Source organism: Eurytemora carolleeae, unplaced genomic scaffold (genome assembly GCF_000591075.1).
Source record: "Eurytemora carolleeae unplaced genomic scaffold, Eaff_2.0 scaffold51, whole genome shotgun sequence".
NCBI classification, from domain to species: domain Eukaryota; kingdom Metazoa; phylum Arthropoda; class Copepoda; order Calanoida; family Temoridae; genus Eurytemora; species Eurytemora carolleeae.
In genome coordinates, this window is record NW_019396200.1 from 272,277 (window position 1) to 289,201 (window position 16,925).

At 31.5% G+C, this 16,925-nt stretch overlaps 1 protein-coding gene across 1 annotated transcript; it reads left to right on the plus strand.

The window, feature by feature from the left end:
• Window positions 1-65: 65 nt before the first annotated feature.
• LOC111697929 (UDP-galactose/UDP-glucose transporter 7) lies at window positions 66-9,500 on the plus strand. The gene is made up of 9 exons (XM_023468085.1): window positions 66-240; window positions 2,827-2,876; window positions 3,099-3,161; window positions 4,646-4,739; window positions 5,520-5,836; window positions 6,005-6,139; window positions 6,715-6,775; window positions 7,191-7,346; window positions 8,374-9,500. The coding sequence occupies exons 2-9, from the start codon at window positions 2,835-2,837 to the stop codon at window positions 8,550-8,552; spliced, it is 1,047 nt and encodes a 348-aa protein (XP_023323853.1). The 5' UTR covers window positions 66-240; window positions 2,827-2,834; the 3' UTR covers window positions 8,553-9,500.
• Window positions 9,501-16,925: the final 7,425 nt, after the last annotated feature.

Here is a 16,925-nt window from a genome sequence, read left to right on the forward strand (position 1 = left end):
ATGAGCAGGCTTAACTTGGGTTTGGAGACATCCTGACATCTCCAGGTCCGGTCTACATCTGGAAGCAGAGTTAATTTTGCACCGGAGCCATCTTGAATTCTCCGAGTTTTGCCTAAATCTGGGGGCAGAGTAAACTTGGGTTCCTTAAAATCTCTGGGCCAGGCCTAGATCTTGGAACAAAGTTAACTGGCACTCGGAGACATCTTAACATATTTATTCAAGCTGTGATTTTGCTGTGAGGTAATGTTTTTTTAATAATTTTAACTTTTTGTTTTTTAAACTTTTCAATAGCTAGCTTCCTTAAAATTTTCACGCATTTTGCCTCTTTATGATCATTATTATTATCAAAGCTTTGGGACGTAATATGAAAATCTTATGAGGAAAAAAATGTAATAATGGAAATTCTTAAACGAGATGAAATAATCTTGATGTATTCTTTAACGAAGGCCGCAGGCCTGAGTTAAAGAATGCATCAAGATTATTTCATCGAGTTTAAGAATACCATTATTACATTTTTATCCTCATAAGAATAGTATTATATCATATTTGTGAGGTTCCATGGGCGCATACCCAAGAAATTATAGTAAAAAATAATTCTGGTGAAATCCAACTATTTCAAGTTGGAACAGATCACATTATGAAAGGTTGCAAATAAGTTCTATGCTCTTGTTCTGACTAACACTGTTTTTTTATTTTTCTAATGTTAAAATGTTTAAAGCCATTTAATATGTAAAAATTGGTTCTTAATTTGAAAGTAATGCATGTGGTGTGATTGTTTCCATAGTTTAGTTTTTTTGTTTACCAATATATAATGAATTTGCTTGTTTGTCAAGTAAATACTACATTTAGATACAGCATGTTGAATGTGCCCTGAGTATTTTTTAGATGGGGAGAAGGTATTGTAGTGGGTTGTCTTAATCTCCTGAACAAAATCGTGAAATCATTTACAAAAGAAATCATTTCCTGGATATTAGATCCTAAATCTTCCAAAAAGAGGAGATAAATCAGGTTATCTAGTAAGAATCAGTTCGACATGAACTGATCTAAGATATTTGTCTTTTATTCATTAAGCAAGATTTACTGGTTTGTTTTCATTGCTATGGAGTATGGAGTTCTAAGACCCCACTAAAGGTTGTGACAATAGTATTTCAATGATACGTTTTATAAACTAAAATTTTTGGTTTTGTTTGTGGTTTCACTTCATCATCTCTGACTCAGGCTGAGGTACTTTAAAACTTTATAAAGTGAAAAAAAAATAATTGAAATTGTGAAGACATGACAAACCTTTCCATTTTTGAAAAGCTCTAACCATTCTATTACAAATATGCAGGGATTTGCAAAATCCCACCAAACTTTGTTTGCAATGAAGAAAAACCAAAAACAAATTGAATAAAGTAGGCAGTCGGGCAGTATCCTTTGAGACTCGGTAGTTTGATGAAATTGTCCAATGGAAGGCTTTAAGTACATGGTTTATATTTTTTAGAAAGGTTAGAAAATGTTAATTAAACACAGGGGGTTCCACTCTTCTGTCAGGACTAAGGTTAAGATTTAAATAGAAATTCCTGAATAAAGATATATCAATACTTCAAAAAACGAAAAAGGAAAGTGAGCATGAAAAGGTAAGTGAGCATGTTTTACTAAAGTAAAAAAGGTAAGTTTTAACATTAAAGAAAAAGGTAAGTGAGCATGTTATTTTAAAGTATAAAAAGGTAAGTCTGCATGTATTAATATAAAAGAAAAAGGTGAGTTTGTCCTGAGCATGTTGTCAGTACAAAATAATTAAGTTAAGACCAATTTGAAAAGATCAATATAAGAAGCGTGTAAGAATGAATATTCCTTAAGAAGTGTAATAATTTCCATTCTTTAATGCTCGGAGCGTGTGAGAATATACATTCTTTCACGCTCTGACCGTGTAATAATTTCCATTCTTACACGGTCTGGCGTTAAAGAATGAAATTTCTGCACCTACAGTGTAAGAATAAGCATTCTTAAACGCTAGGAAGGGAACAATATTAAAATTGTTCCTCCTGAACCGTGTAATAATGGGAATTCTTACACGATAGGTTTACTACTATGGAACCGAACAGATATGATATAATACGTTTTATTTCATTAAATAAATTCTAGGAAAATAACGATAAAAAAACAATAGAATATCAACCATTTAATATTTTGCCCCCTCCCCCTACGTTGTTGCGGTTCCTACATTACTAGCTCGTTAACTTAGCTTTGCCGGCAAACTAAACATACTCAAAAGTAAAGCCACTCAACCTAAAATTTGAAATCAAACTCAGAATATTGCTGTGTTCTACCAAGTTACCCCAACATATTTTAAATCAAACTCAGAATATTGCTGTGTTCTACCAAGTTACCCCAACATATTTTAAATCAAACTCAGAATATTGCTGTGTTCTTCCAAGTTACCCCAACATATTTTAAATCAAACTCAGAATATTGCTGTGTTCTACCAAGTTACCCCAACATATTTTAAATCAAACTCAGAATATTGCTGTGTTCTACCAAGTTACCCCAACATATTTTGAGGAAACTCGGGTTCCTGAGTTATGATCGGACAATAGACATACAAACAAACAAATAGAAATTACTACTTATATTTATATGATGTATTATATTACTTATGTATATTATGTTAATTAACTGAAGAGGAGCAATCCGAAACAATTTGTATTTATAAATATGAAAACTGAGAAGCATGCTCTGATGATTGATTTTTAGTTATATATATATATATAGATGCGAAACATAAATGCATTTTTATGTTAATGCAAGTTTTTCTAAAGGCTCTATATTTTTATTTATGTTAAGGATTAAAAATGTCGAGGCAAGACAAAGACAAGGTTTTACCTAATTCTAAGGTATGCTGCAATTATCATAAAATTAAATATAATTAGTCAAAGTTATTTTTTTGATAAAATCAGTTCAAAAATAAGGCTTTCTTTAAAACTAACTTAATCTTACTAGTCAAGAGGTTTAGAAATTTTTGGTACATTTTTTATCTTTTATTTTGTTTAAAACGATGTAATATCAAAACTTTTTGATCTTGTGTATTTCAAAAAGTAATGATTTTATTGGTCTAGGTGCTCTCGGTCGCTTTCTTCTACTTCATCTGCAGCATATCCATGAACTTTCTTAATAAAGCGGTAAGTACAATACTTTACTTTACTTTTCTGTACCGCACTGAACTGTACTGTACTGTACAGCACAGTACAGTATAATAAGGCATGAAGTACAATTTGTTCCATTTTTTTTGTATATTTTGTTACGTGCATTTAAAGAGTTAAAACTTCATGCATCACCATTGACAGCCATTAGATTGAATGAATCAGACTAAATATTTTCTCTATCAAAAAAGCAGTTAAATTAGAATAAAACTTTTACTGTAGCAAACTTTGCTGAGGATGCAGAAAATCTTCTGTCAAACCAGATTTTCCTGTAACTTTATGTAATTCTATTCGGAGTGAATTCTTTCATCTCCAGTCATGGGCGTACGTACGAGGGACTTTAAAATACTTTAAAATCTCACTTTTGCCCTTACCTAGAAAAGTTTCATTAAAAAAGCTGTAATCAATACTTCATTCACTGTAAATATATCTTTGATATCATTATTTATAATTATGAATTTGAAAATATAGATATTTTTAAGAAACGTTTCCATCTTTTTTTCACCCATTGAAGCTTACAACACAGTATTAAGAGGAAGTGTCTTATGAGTCCACTTAATTATATAAATAATTTATTTTAAGGAGGGGCACCATGTTGCCAAGGGGGGGGGCACACAAAATTGTTGCTCTCGTACGCCCCTGTTTCCAGACAAGCTTTTTTAAGAATTAAAATTTCCAGTCCAAGAAGCCCAAAAGGTGGAATTTTTTTACACGATTTGTCCAAAAATTAAAAATGGGACTTCCAGCTTTTTTACCTTATTTATACGTTTCCTATGAAAAACATATATTTCCCCTGTTTAATTTAAATCTTTTTTCATAAATTGTGAAGAAATATGACATTTGACAAAAATATGACATAGATAATTTAAGTAAAGGAAAGTAAAGTACATTTTCACATATTAAGTTCAAATACGTGTTTTTGGAAATATATTCTTTGCTTAAATGTACACTTTACATTGTATTTTGTATTCAACACTCTACATGTCATTTCTTTGCCAATTGCCTGTTTATTATATTTTTTATTCATTTTATAATAATTTTATGTGTTTCTTAATCAGTCACTTGTGCAAACTATATTCTAATAGCCTATCCTGTTTTCCCACTGAAAGCCTATTCAAGTTTCAACATGAAATATTCGTTTTCGTTGAGTTTAAATTTAGTTTTAGTTTATGAGTTTATGGTTTAACCAACCAATATGGTGGTACGGTTTGATGAGAGCTTAACCCTGACTCCCATGGGATGATGGTTGACCATTTTATTTATTTATTTATAAATTGTATCCATCTATGAGTTGAAATATCCTTGGTTTAGATTGTATCCAGCTATGAGTTTAAATATCCTTGGTTTAGATTGTATGCAGCTATGAGTTTAAATATCCTTGGTTTAGATTGTATCCAGCTATGAGTTTAAATATCCTTGGTTTAGATTGTATGCAGCTATGAGTTTAAATATCCTTGGTTTAGATTGTATCCAGCTATGAGTTTAACTATCCCTTCACGATAATGGCTTGTCAGATGGTGTTTACAATAATTCTTTTGGATTCTCTACGGATATCAGGTGAGATTATTATATTTTTTATTTCACGACTTTTTTGAGGGTTTACAACGCAAGTGGATTTCACTTGCGCGTAATTGAGAGTCCTGAGCTGAAAACTTTAGAATGAAATATCCAGATATCCCGTCGAATAATTAATCTGGAGTTTAAATTCATGTGGAGAACAAGCAATATTTAATCTGGATATTAATTTAAGAAACTCTTTCTCTGGATATCCAACACAAAAGTTTTCAGCTCTGAGCTGAAAACTTTAGAATGAAATATCCAATTGTCAGATCATTTTGCTTCTCTGGAGTTTAAATTCATGTGGAGAACAAGCAATATTTAAACTGGATATTAAGAAAAAGAGTGGTTTAAGCCTTAATCCTGATATCCACCATTCTAAAGTTTTCAGCTCTGTAAACTCAGAAAAATTCCGCGCAACGAAATTCCGATAGAAAATCCTACTTTTTATTCAATTTTAAACTATCAAGTCAAATTATTATCAGTTCTTTATTTAGATAGAATACATTAATTTATTACATTTGGCCTAACTTTTATAGATTCTATTTAAGGGCACTAAGATCATGATAGTTTATGACTTTATTATTTTTTCTTAAACTAAAAAGTAAAATTGCTTTGTACATTGGAATAAATTCAAATGAAAAATTTAAGATTTTTGTGGAATTTCAAAAATTTTGGAAAAATATTTTTTTAGTGATGATTTTAAATCCCGACCAGACATAAAGCCCAGGACTGTGTCCTGTGTTTTTGTCTCTAAACTAAAAGTGGTGTTTAATTAAGGATTTCTGAAAATGCATTGGTTCAGTTTACAGGACGGAATAGAATTCCTCCCTGCCAGTCTAACCTTTGCTTTACACTCTACACTCTCCCTGATAGCCCTTCATGGCATGAATATTCCTATGTACGGAGCTATGAAACGGTGCTGCCCGCTGGTCAGTCTCATCCTGTCAGTCACCTTGCTCAAGAAACCTCGTCCCTCGGCCCTCCTCAGCTCATCTATAGGAATAATTACTCTGGGAGCAGTGCTAGCTGCTCTAGGAGATCTACAGTTTGATCAGTATGCTTACTCTATGGGAGCTTTATCCGTCTTTGCACAGGTACAGGAACAATCTTTACATCTTCATATTTTATCATATATCATTCTTCATTCTTAAATTTAAAAGCAGAATATTTCAAATTCTGGCCAAAAATAACTTGTCAGAGATAACTAATAGTTGTGACCTTAACCATGCCTGGTTCCCTTGATACCTGGTATATTGTTTCAGGCGTCCTACTTGACGTTGGTACAGAAGAGCTCCGAGTTTAACCACAAGAATACGCTGGAGATGATCTACATCAACGCATACAACACCCTCCCCGTCTTCTTAACTATGGCTCTAGTTCTAGGGGAACCGAGTAAGGTAATACAGTTTGGAGAGAAATAGGTTTTCGATGATGTTTTTGAAGTATTTCCATTCATGGCTTGGTTTTTTTAGTAATGGATTGGTTTGAGATTTGATATTAAATTATAAATACTTTAATTCAGGTGTAATGGATCATAAAGTTTAAGTATGACATGACTAAAACACTACTATACCTGAAAGAGTAAATCAAATTTTTACTAGTAAATTGCGAATACAAAAGATAAAAATTTTGGGAACTTGCTCTTTGTGAAAAAAATAGCAAAACTTGCAAAAAAAGTTAATATTCTTTATCATTATCCGGATTTGCATACTGCGATGGATCCCAACTTTCTAAGCACCACTGGATCGGACAATGGATGGAATCGGATTGGATTGGATTGGATCGGATCGGATCGGATTGGATTGGATTGGATTAGATTGGATTGGATTGGATTGGATTGGATTGGATTGGATTGGATTGGATTGGATTGGATTGGATTGGATTGGATTGGATTGGATTGGATCGGATCGGATCGGATCGGATCGGATCGGATCGGTTTGGATTTAATCTCTAAAATGTATTTAATGTTTAGGTTGCAAACAGTTTATTGCATGAGGTTGCATCATTCTATTATGTTTTTCTATTATTAGTAGGTAAGCAGTAAGCAGTACTCGGGTTTATTATCAAAATATTAATCTAACCAAATCCTTCTATGTTTAATTCACAACAACTTTATGATTCTGTATATTACTGAACTTTCTTTATCAACGCAATTAAAATTTTATACTTTTGCCAGAATTTTTTTGATTTTTCAATAGATTTTCTCAATTTTTTTTTAATAGTTTTTAGTCTCAATTAGAGTAATCCACACTAAGGAACCACCTTTATGTGGAAGTCTTTTTATTTCAATTATTAAATGTCATTGATTTTGTAATTTGATAAATTAAATGTTACATATATCAGTTACAACAATCCAAATTACAGAATCATTTGGGACATTTAGTTAAAAGGAAGAACAGAGACGACATGCATTCCATTGTTTTCTGCTTTATCTTGCTTTTGTTTAAGTGAGTGGAAGTGTGTTGACCTACTCCCAGTTCCTTTGCGCGGCAGTGTGCAGTGCGCTCACCACGAGTATGGTTGGACACTGTAAATCTGTTATACAGACAGTTCTTGGTTTCTATACTTTCGGGGGAGTCAAGTTCCACCCTTTAAATATTGCAGGTTGGTTTTTCATTCATTCTTTTTTAAGCATGTATACTAGATAATGATTTAAGCTAAAAGAACAGCATACTGGAGATACATAGTATAGTTTCTAAAAACAAATTAACAACTTTTTTGAGACTTTTTAAATAGACCACTCTTAAAGATTCTTGTGTAATATGTCTTATAATATCATAGTTAAGAGATTTATCTTGATGTGTAAATAAATATTTATGAGATATTGTCAAGTGTAGTATATTTATGAGATATTGTCAAGTGTAGTATATTTATGAGATATTGTCAAGTGTAGTATATTTATGAGATATTGTCAAGTGTAGTATATTTTACAAATAACTTCTGAATCTTCAAGTGCATTGACTAAGTAATATATTCTATGTGTGATGTATGGGATATAAAGTAAGTATTAAGCAGGATTCTTCTTTCTTTGCATTACACCAATTGTAAGGAAACAGAAGATACAAAATATTTGGATCGGAAATGGGGGGTGGGGGGAGATAGTAAGAAATTTTTAATAGAAATTTTTTTTAGATTTCTGGATTAAGATAATTTTTATTTTATTTGTTTATTCTTACTAGGAGGCCCACCCCGCTTTTTTCTTTTTGACCCTTTTCCTCAATATTCATATTCATTAGTTCCCCCCTTTATTCTGAGTTAAGTACTACATATGTAGATGTATTGTTTGATTTTTATTTTATTATATATTATTTTCTCATCTGGATGAGCTATAATGGAGAAACCATACAAGAGGCATGGCAAATATATATATTATACAAATACTTTATATTTACCTATTATGAATATAAAAAACATATTACTAGTTATATATTGTAATATAAATTGTAATGATGGGGGTTAGGAGTTAGGACAATTACTAAATTGTTGTATTGTGACTGTTATACCAGTAATTAATAGTTTAGGACTTCAATTGAATTGTTTATGACTAGTAAAGAATATTATAACTAACTATGACTAGTAATGACTATAATGAATGGTGTAGGACTGATAATGAATATAATGAATGGTTTAGGACTGGTAATGAATATATTGGGCGGAGTAGTCTACGCCTACGTGAAGCAGATGGAAGGACGGAGAAGGGAGAGGAGAATGAGCAAGGTTGAATCAGGTTCAAGAAAAGAATCCAGGACGAAGTCTGATGTTATTTTATGCATTGAAGATGAAAACCGTAATAGAACTAGAGATATTTAGAAGATTAAATCATGAAATCCTCGGTTAAAACTAGAGATGTCTAGGAGATTAAATCATCAAATTCTTGGATAAAAGTTTAAAAACATATCCACGGAAATAATTTTACATTCAGTTAATATATCAACTATTATATATGCATAGATGATAATACAAACCCACCAAAGCTCAAAAGCTTAAACCTTCTGTCTTCCATTAATCTATGATTTTTGTTATCTTTTTGTTGTATAATTCAAACCTCACACATTTTTCATGTTGAAGATTTTTAAAAAATTTAGAATAATTTGAAGTTTAAAGTTAACTATCCAAAAAAATTAACACAAATGGCTTTTACCTCTTGAGATCCTTTTATTGCAATCCAGTTTGATCCTATGCGTGGCACTGCAAACTACATCGTATATGCAATGTATGGGCAATATGCTTTCCAGTTTGCAAAATGCATCTCTCTTATATTAGAAAGTGATCATTTATTTTTCTACAATTGCTAAAAGACAAATTTAAAATTGTCAAGGAAAAACATGATATTTTTGCGTGAAAAAAAATACGATCAATCCCCTGGCAAAATGTGCAATGTGCTAGTGTAATTCTCCGAACATAACAAATATATTGTACAGTCAATTTTAAATTTTTAGAAATCCAGATTGTTCAGAATTAGATGCAGGTACGTTCAATTCTCAGAATTTTTTTTATGGAAAATATGGAAAATACTTGTCAATTGTAAGTGATATTTTTAAGAATAATGTTCCACACATAATACTTTTTAAAAAGAGTACTTTAAATTTAGAAAGCAGAATAATAGATTACAGTTTTTGAACTTACACAAATCCACTTGTACAGTTATAAACTATGCATTTATATCATACTAACTGGAGGACCCGGCGTTGTCCGTGGATAAAAAAATTCAAATTTTTTTTTGGCTTATAACAACATGAGTGTCTTGAAAAAAAATTAGCCCAATCGGTCCAGCCGTTTGGCCGGCTATTCGCAACATATATATACGAATGTCTTGTTTTATTTTATAGAAAAAGAATTGTAAATAAAAATTTGAGAAACTGAGATTTTTTTATACAATTTGTTTTTTTAAACGTAATAATGTTAGTCATTTTTTCAGCTTCTTTAAATTTTTTATTAATTTTTTAACCATCTGATCTGTTTTAAATATTTAATTATTAAGTTATAGATACACAATTTATCTTCTTTTTCAAAGTAAATTATGACGATAGTTAAATTTTTCACCTTGTTATATACTGAAGTTGTGAACCTTTTGTACACTTGGAAGTAGTTAATTTTATGATTAATTGTTAAATTACATATTAATGTATAGTGTTTTATACTTCTTGTGTGCTATGTGTTATATATTACAAATGTGCCGATAACTTGTTTCCTTGTAGCTGAAATTGTAAATGGTACTTTAACCAAAAATATCCTCTATTGACACGAGTACTCTTGAGTTAGTGCTTTATTTGTTACTAGCTGAAGTGCCCGGCGTTGTCCGTGGAATTAAAAAAAAAATTAAGAAAAAATATTTCTATTTAAAAAAATTAATTTAAAAAAATCAATCTTGAAGGGAAAAATTTGAATTTAGAAAAAAATAAAAAATTTTGTTTTGCCTTAGTTGGCCAAGGGTACCCATGGGTTCCCTCAAAAAAATCAGTCGTTTGACGAAGAGCTTTATTATATAGATAATTGTACTTAATTAAACTCTGTGTACTATACAGCCTACATGCTGATGAATAGAAACCTGTGATAAATTAACACCGTGTGTTAAAATATTGTTCTGTACAGTATTCAATACATTTTTATATTATTCAAACGTTACATAATAAGGTAAAAGGACTAAAGAAAAGGAGAAAAGAAACTTTATGTCTGTTGACCTGTTATTTATTCATCACACCATTAAATAAACATTAATAATTAAAAGGTTACAATATTATTAAAATGAAACGCTAAGCTTCATCTAAAAGCTCAACTTAGGGTTTAAACTTTGAATTGATTGGATGAAATGCTGGTATATAAACACAGGGTGTTCCACAAAACATGAAAATTAGAAGATGTCTTGAAGGTCGTCTCGAATGTTAAAATGAATAATTTGAAATTAAATTTCCTACATCCGTTGATATTGAACGCGTTAATAAGGCAGACCACATTTTTTTAATAAAAATCATATATTTAAAAGTTTTTTGACCTTCAAGACGTCTTCAAACTGTTTTGTTCCGAGGGACAGCCTGTATTTCCGGACGGATCCAAATTGGAACACTTATCCTGGCCATCATACTTTTTTCTTAAAGTTTTAGTATACTGTGTGCGTGATCTTGTTTCTTTATTTACTAAGATTATTAAAAAAAAAAAAAACAATAAAATATATTATTTTAGTCATGGAATACCAAATTATTACTCAAAAAAGAATTCTTCCCACAAATTCGGAATTTTTTATCTCTTCCATTTGCTATTGTTTCCTAGGTCGTCTTTGCGAAAACTTCAACAGTTGCCCTAGCTATAGGTTACAAGGTTGTCTTTGATTAAGTTTCCAAGTTTGATTTATTATATGCTTCAAACACATGCTCGAGTTGCTGAATGTGTTGAAAATTAGACACTTTAAATATAATTTTTATAATCAAATAAGTTCTTAATTTTAGAGGGATTTAAATTTGAATTATTAAATTAAAATCTCAAACAATAAAAGTATTTTATCCTTTTATATTTACTCAAACTATTCAAGACTAACTACGTAGATATATCCACGGAATTTAACTAAGCTAAATTGTTTTACGCTAATATCTGTAGGAATAGTTTTTAAATGTTTGATTTTCAATAACTTCTTTCATTCAACATTCAAATAGTCAGAAATTTTAGACTCTACAAATACAAATATAACATTTAGCCTCGCTTAGATGATTCTATTGGATAAAGAAGAATTGTACGTCAAATTTTGGTATACTATTGGTCGATAGAAATGGCGCTGAAGCCTAGCTTAAAGTTGGTTTTTACTAGGTTTTTTTAGACGTCTGAGTTTTAAAGGTTGTATGGCTTTACAGTGTAAAAGATTGAAGTATTTAGAAAAAAGAATGTATTTCTTGCTAACAAGCCAAGATAAATGTTTGGAATTCATGACTTTAGAATATGAATCTTTTAAAGTTAAGGTTACGAACAACAAATATACAGAGTGTCCCAAAAAACATGGGAATTCAGTGACGAATTGGATATCGTCTTTGTAATGAACTAGCATTGTAATACCTAATTTCAAAAGCCATAATATTATGTCTGCTAGAATTTATTTTATGAAAAGGGTAAAAGACTTTTAAGATGTGTTTATAATGTCTCCGCAAGATGAACAGTGAAGACGGACAAGTTTACTCTGTTTGTATACTGTAATTTTCTTGTTTTACTAAGTACACCCGTATGCAGTCAAAACATAAGCAAACAAAATGTGAAAATAGCAGACGAAACTATTACAGCTTTCTCAGTGGGTATCACTGTACTAAATCAAAGAACTATTTAAAAAGACGATATCGAATTCGTCACTTAATTCCCATGTTTATTGGGATGATTTCAAAGATTTTTTATTGCATTATGCATAAATATATTTTATTAAATAATATTCTTTACATGAACAAGATGAGTTAGATATCTATATATGTTTGGTTTGCTAAAGTTTGAAATGTTTGCATTAGTGGTACATCTTTTGTTATCCCTAACTAAATTTGGCAAGAAATTTGCTTTGCTAGATATAAAATTTTTTGCCCTAGCTAAGTTTCCGATGTTTGTTTCGCCTTAGTTCCCTAAGTTTGCTTTACCAAAAATACCTATTTTTGCCTTAGGTTTGGGCTTTAGTTTCTTAGATTTGCTTTGCTAGATTTCTCAATGTTTGGATTCCTACACCACTTAAGTGTTTGCCATAGCTATGGTTTTTAGGTTTGCTTTGTTAAGTTCCCAAGGTTTGCCCTAACCGTGGCTCCAAATTTAGCCCTAGAAAAGTTATCAAAATTTGCTCAGAGCTCTAAATTGTTCCCCTAGAAACAGTTTCATAGATTTGCTCACGACTGAACTCCAAATTTTTGCCCTAGAAATAGATTCCACGATTTGCTCTGCGAGAACTCTAAATTTTGCCCTAGGAACAGTTCCCACTATTTACTCAAAGCTCTAAATTTTGTTCTAGAAAGAGTTTAATGCCAAGATTTGCTCTGCCCGAACTCCAAATGTTTGCCCTAGAAATAGTTTCCACAATTTGCTCTACAACAACTCCAAATTTTGCCCTAGAAACAAATCTAAATATTTGCTCAAAGCTCCAAATTTTGCCCTGAAACAGTTTATTTCTAAGATTTGCTCTGCCAAGACTCCAAATTTTGCCCGATAAACGTCAATACCCTAGAAACGGTTTAATTCCAAGAATTGCTCTGCCAAGACTCCAAATTTTGCCCGATATACAGTTTCAAAGGTTTACTCTGCCCAAACTCCAAATTTTCACCCTAGAAATAGTTTCCACAATTTGCTCTACAACAACTCCAAATTTAGTCCTAAAAACAAATCCAAATATTTACTCAAAGTGTCAAATTTTACCCTAGAAACAGTTTAATTCCAAGATTTGCTCTGCCAAAACTCCAAATTTTGCCCTAGAAACAGTTTCCAAGATTTGTTAAGCTAGAGTATGTATAATGTATATTATATATACTGTATAATCTAGCGGAACTGTGTTGACAGTAAGGAAGTGGAGGGAAAGCATTATATTAACTGAAGCGGAAGCAGAGAATGGTGCAATGCTATTTATATATTTAAATACATACAATGCATCATTTTATAATATACACCAGATTCGGCCCAAACAATTCCAAAATTCAAACCAAAATATCATATCTTCCTTTTCATGGAAATTTAACGTTCATGAAATTCAGTCTTTGCCTTAAACTCAAATTTTCTAATCCTTATATCTTTGCAATCTGACGATATAAACCTTTGATATTTAAACGTAGACTCTGTGATCTAACAGAATTCATAGTATTAAATATCTAAATTCTACGACACTGGGTTGTAAAGATAAGAAGATCGAAGTTTGTGGCAAAGACTCAATTCCTCTATATTTCAAGCCTGGGGATCAATCCTCAAATAGAGAAACGTCAAAGCATCAAGTAATTTTGTATCAAAATTCACATTAAATTTACAAGATCTTAGAATTTACGCACAAAAATAAACGGTAAATCCGGTGGAACTGGAAGCCCTAATCTATCATATAAATTTGGCTTGTCTGTTTGTTTGTCTGTCTGTCTGTTTGTATCCAATAAGCGTCAAAACGGCTGAACCGATCGGGCCCAAATTTTGTGTGGGACATCACGTGACCACAGGAAAGGTTTATGAATGATAAAAATTTAAAAAAATGTGTTTTAAAGGTATTTAATTTTGTAAAAAAAAAAATTCTTGAAAATCCGCAATTTTTTTTTAAATCCGCAAAAAAAATTTTCTTTGTTTTTAAAATTTAAACAATGTTCACAATTTAAATAGATGGAAAGCCTAGAAAGAAGGGCGCGAAGCGCCTTAAATTTCTAGTTATTATAAAAATTGGTGATTATTTAACAGCAACTAATTTATTTTATTAAAATTATGTATTTATGAGACGTTAAATTTCTGTACAGGGTTACCCAGAAAGAATGAGACTGTAGGGACGACCTGACAATTCCAAGGGTAAATTAAATCCCTTGAAGTTCAGATGCAGAGAAACGTGAACATAAGGAAACAGTCAAATTCCGTACAGTCGTCTCTGAAGTCTCATCCTTTGTGGATAATTCTCATTGTGCATGCATCGATGAACACGATCACGTTAGGACTTCATAGTAATTAATTTTAGTTAAAAATAGAATGAATGTGTTTCTGAGAAATGAGATTGAAAAATTTTGCAAGGTTACATTAAATAATAAAAATATTTTATCCATTGGATTTAAATAGGAATTGAATTAAGAATCTTTTAAGAACAAATTATTTATTCCTAGTTAAAGGTACAATTAACATCAGAATTAAATTTTGAATTTTTTAAACATAGTTTTTTACATACTGCATGAGGTTACATAATTTAGTACAACTTTTTACTTTTTCCTATAGATTGGATTGAATTATACACAATATATTTAGTTATATTCAAAAATATTACTCATTTCGTGTTATTACAAAGGGAACAAAAAATTTAATAATTGATTAGATGTCTTAATAACATTGCCTAAATTTAAGCCGGAAATGTCGTATTCTATAGATTTTTCTAACTATGAATTATGTTGGGATCAAATAAACGAGTTCTATTGAAGGTTTACACCAACTGGTTTCAAAGAAAACTTTAATTTGTGACAAAGACTTAAATATTTTTAGTCGAATTTATTTCAGTTCATTTTGAACATTGTATAGAATTTTCTAATTATATTGTTAAATACTTGTTCAGAATAAAGAATATAATTAATTATGAATATATTTTAGATTCTATGAAATATATGGTCTATCTGTTTGTACTTCAAAAACCTGAATAAAATAATTTTGAAGATTTCTTAGTTTCAATTTACCAAACGCTTTATTAATTAAATTAGTAAACAAAACTTCTTTTTTCAGAAATAAATATAATAGACATTATTTTGAAAAGTGGTAAAAACAAAATTATTAAATATATATTTCCAACGTTCTTTGTTGCCCCCCATGCAACTGCAGTTGATATATAAACTTGAAACTTAAAAAATTGTATTTTAAATATATATTGTAGTAGGTTGTAGAATGAAGAATTAGAAAAGCTTAATATTTATTAACGGTATTCTTGGCTAATTTGCCAGGTGGATATTCAAAATAACACCCTCCCCCTTTGAATATTCTTCCCTGGCCAGCTAACACCGTATAATCCATATCAAACTTGATCATGCTTCTCAACTTCAAGGTTTCCTTAGCTCCAGGTCCAGGTTCAGCTTCAGACAACTTTTATTATACAGATTTCTCGAGACTGGGAGAGGGGTAATCAAAGTTAGAATTGAAAAAGGGAGGCTGAGAAACAGGAACATATTGTGGAAACAGGGTTGGTTCAGTTTATCAGTACAAAATAGTATTAGATCCTAGAGATAGGCTTCATTTTAAAAATGTTCCATAGAATCTAGTACAATATCATGCAAAAGGGCGTATTTAATAGTAGAGCTTGCTTATCAGAATTTGGATGACGATTCAGGGTTAAAAAGGGTTCAGTTGTGATTTAACGGTAGTAAGTAGGATTAAGATATATCAGTGATCAGAGCAAATCGGGGGAAGGGGGATCAGAGCAAATCGGGGGAAGGGTGATCAGAAAAAGATTCTCTAGGAATATACCGGTTTAGGTTAAATGAATATCAGTATCTGAAACTACCTCTGGTTGATGAAGAACTGATGTATGAAGTTGATTTCTGCCTAAAGCTTAGCTATGCTACACTCAGTACCTGACCAGATATTATTCAGCCGAAGCTCCAAGTGTAGCAAGCTAAACTCAGGATACAAGGTTCCAGATTGTTCCAGGATACAGATTCAGGGTTCAGAATGAACCTAAAAATATCAAGTCCTGGCTTGACCAGGAACACGAGTTGGACTAATAAGTTATAAACTCCGGAATTTTGATTTTCTGAACTTCGGCTAGTGCTTTATTTTAACCCTGGATTGAGGTTCGTGAAGATATTTTTAAACTCCGGGTACAGGATATAGCTGGAGGAATATTGTTGAAGTGTATGAAGCTCGGAAGTCTGGAGTAGAGTGAGGAAATAGGCTAATATCGACCATACAATGAACTCTAGGAATCAATAAGAACGGAAAGGAGTCAGCTGATCTGTAACCCCTCCCAACTTAACACAAATTTGACATTCGTATTATAGGAACTTAAATAAGGTTTAAAAGAATAAAGTTAACCTGAGAATTGAAGAATATTATGTATATCCTATGGGTTGCTTCTGTATCCGACTAGTGAGTGAGAGGGAGTATTTATTACAGGATTAAAGCTAGCTGATAAAGACAGCTCTGGCTGCCGGCATGACAGGGACAGATAGGATTGTAGGGCGTGCGCAGCCAGCAATACGTGGCGGTTGCGCACTCAGAGGTTGCGAGATTACGAGTAGAACAAAGAACATTTCTGATATATTTGAGTTTCCACTAGATGTCAGGTTGGTAGGATATTTCTAAGCTTATCCGTCAAGTAGGGGCCTCTATACAAACTAACAGAATTAAACTCAAGAAAGACGAATTTAAAATGATAATATTTTATTAGACTCGTTCATGCACACGATTGTCATACTTACAGTGGCGGATATAAGGGGGGTTATTGGGGTTATTTACCCCCCCCTAGAATCCTGGGGGTAAATACCCCCCCCTAGAATCCTGGGGGTAAATACCATACCACAACAA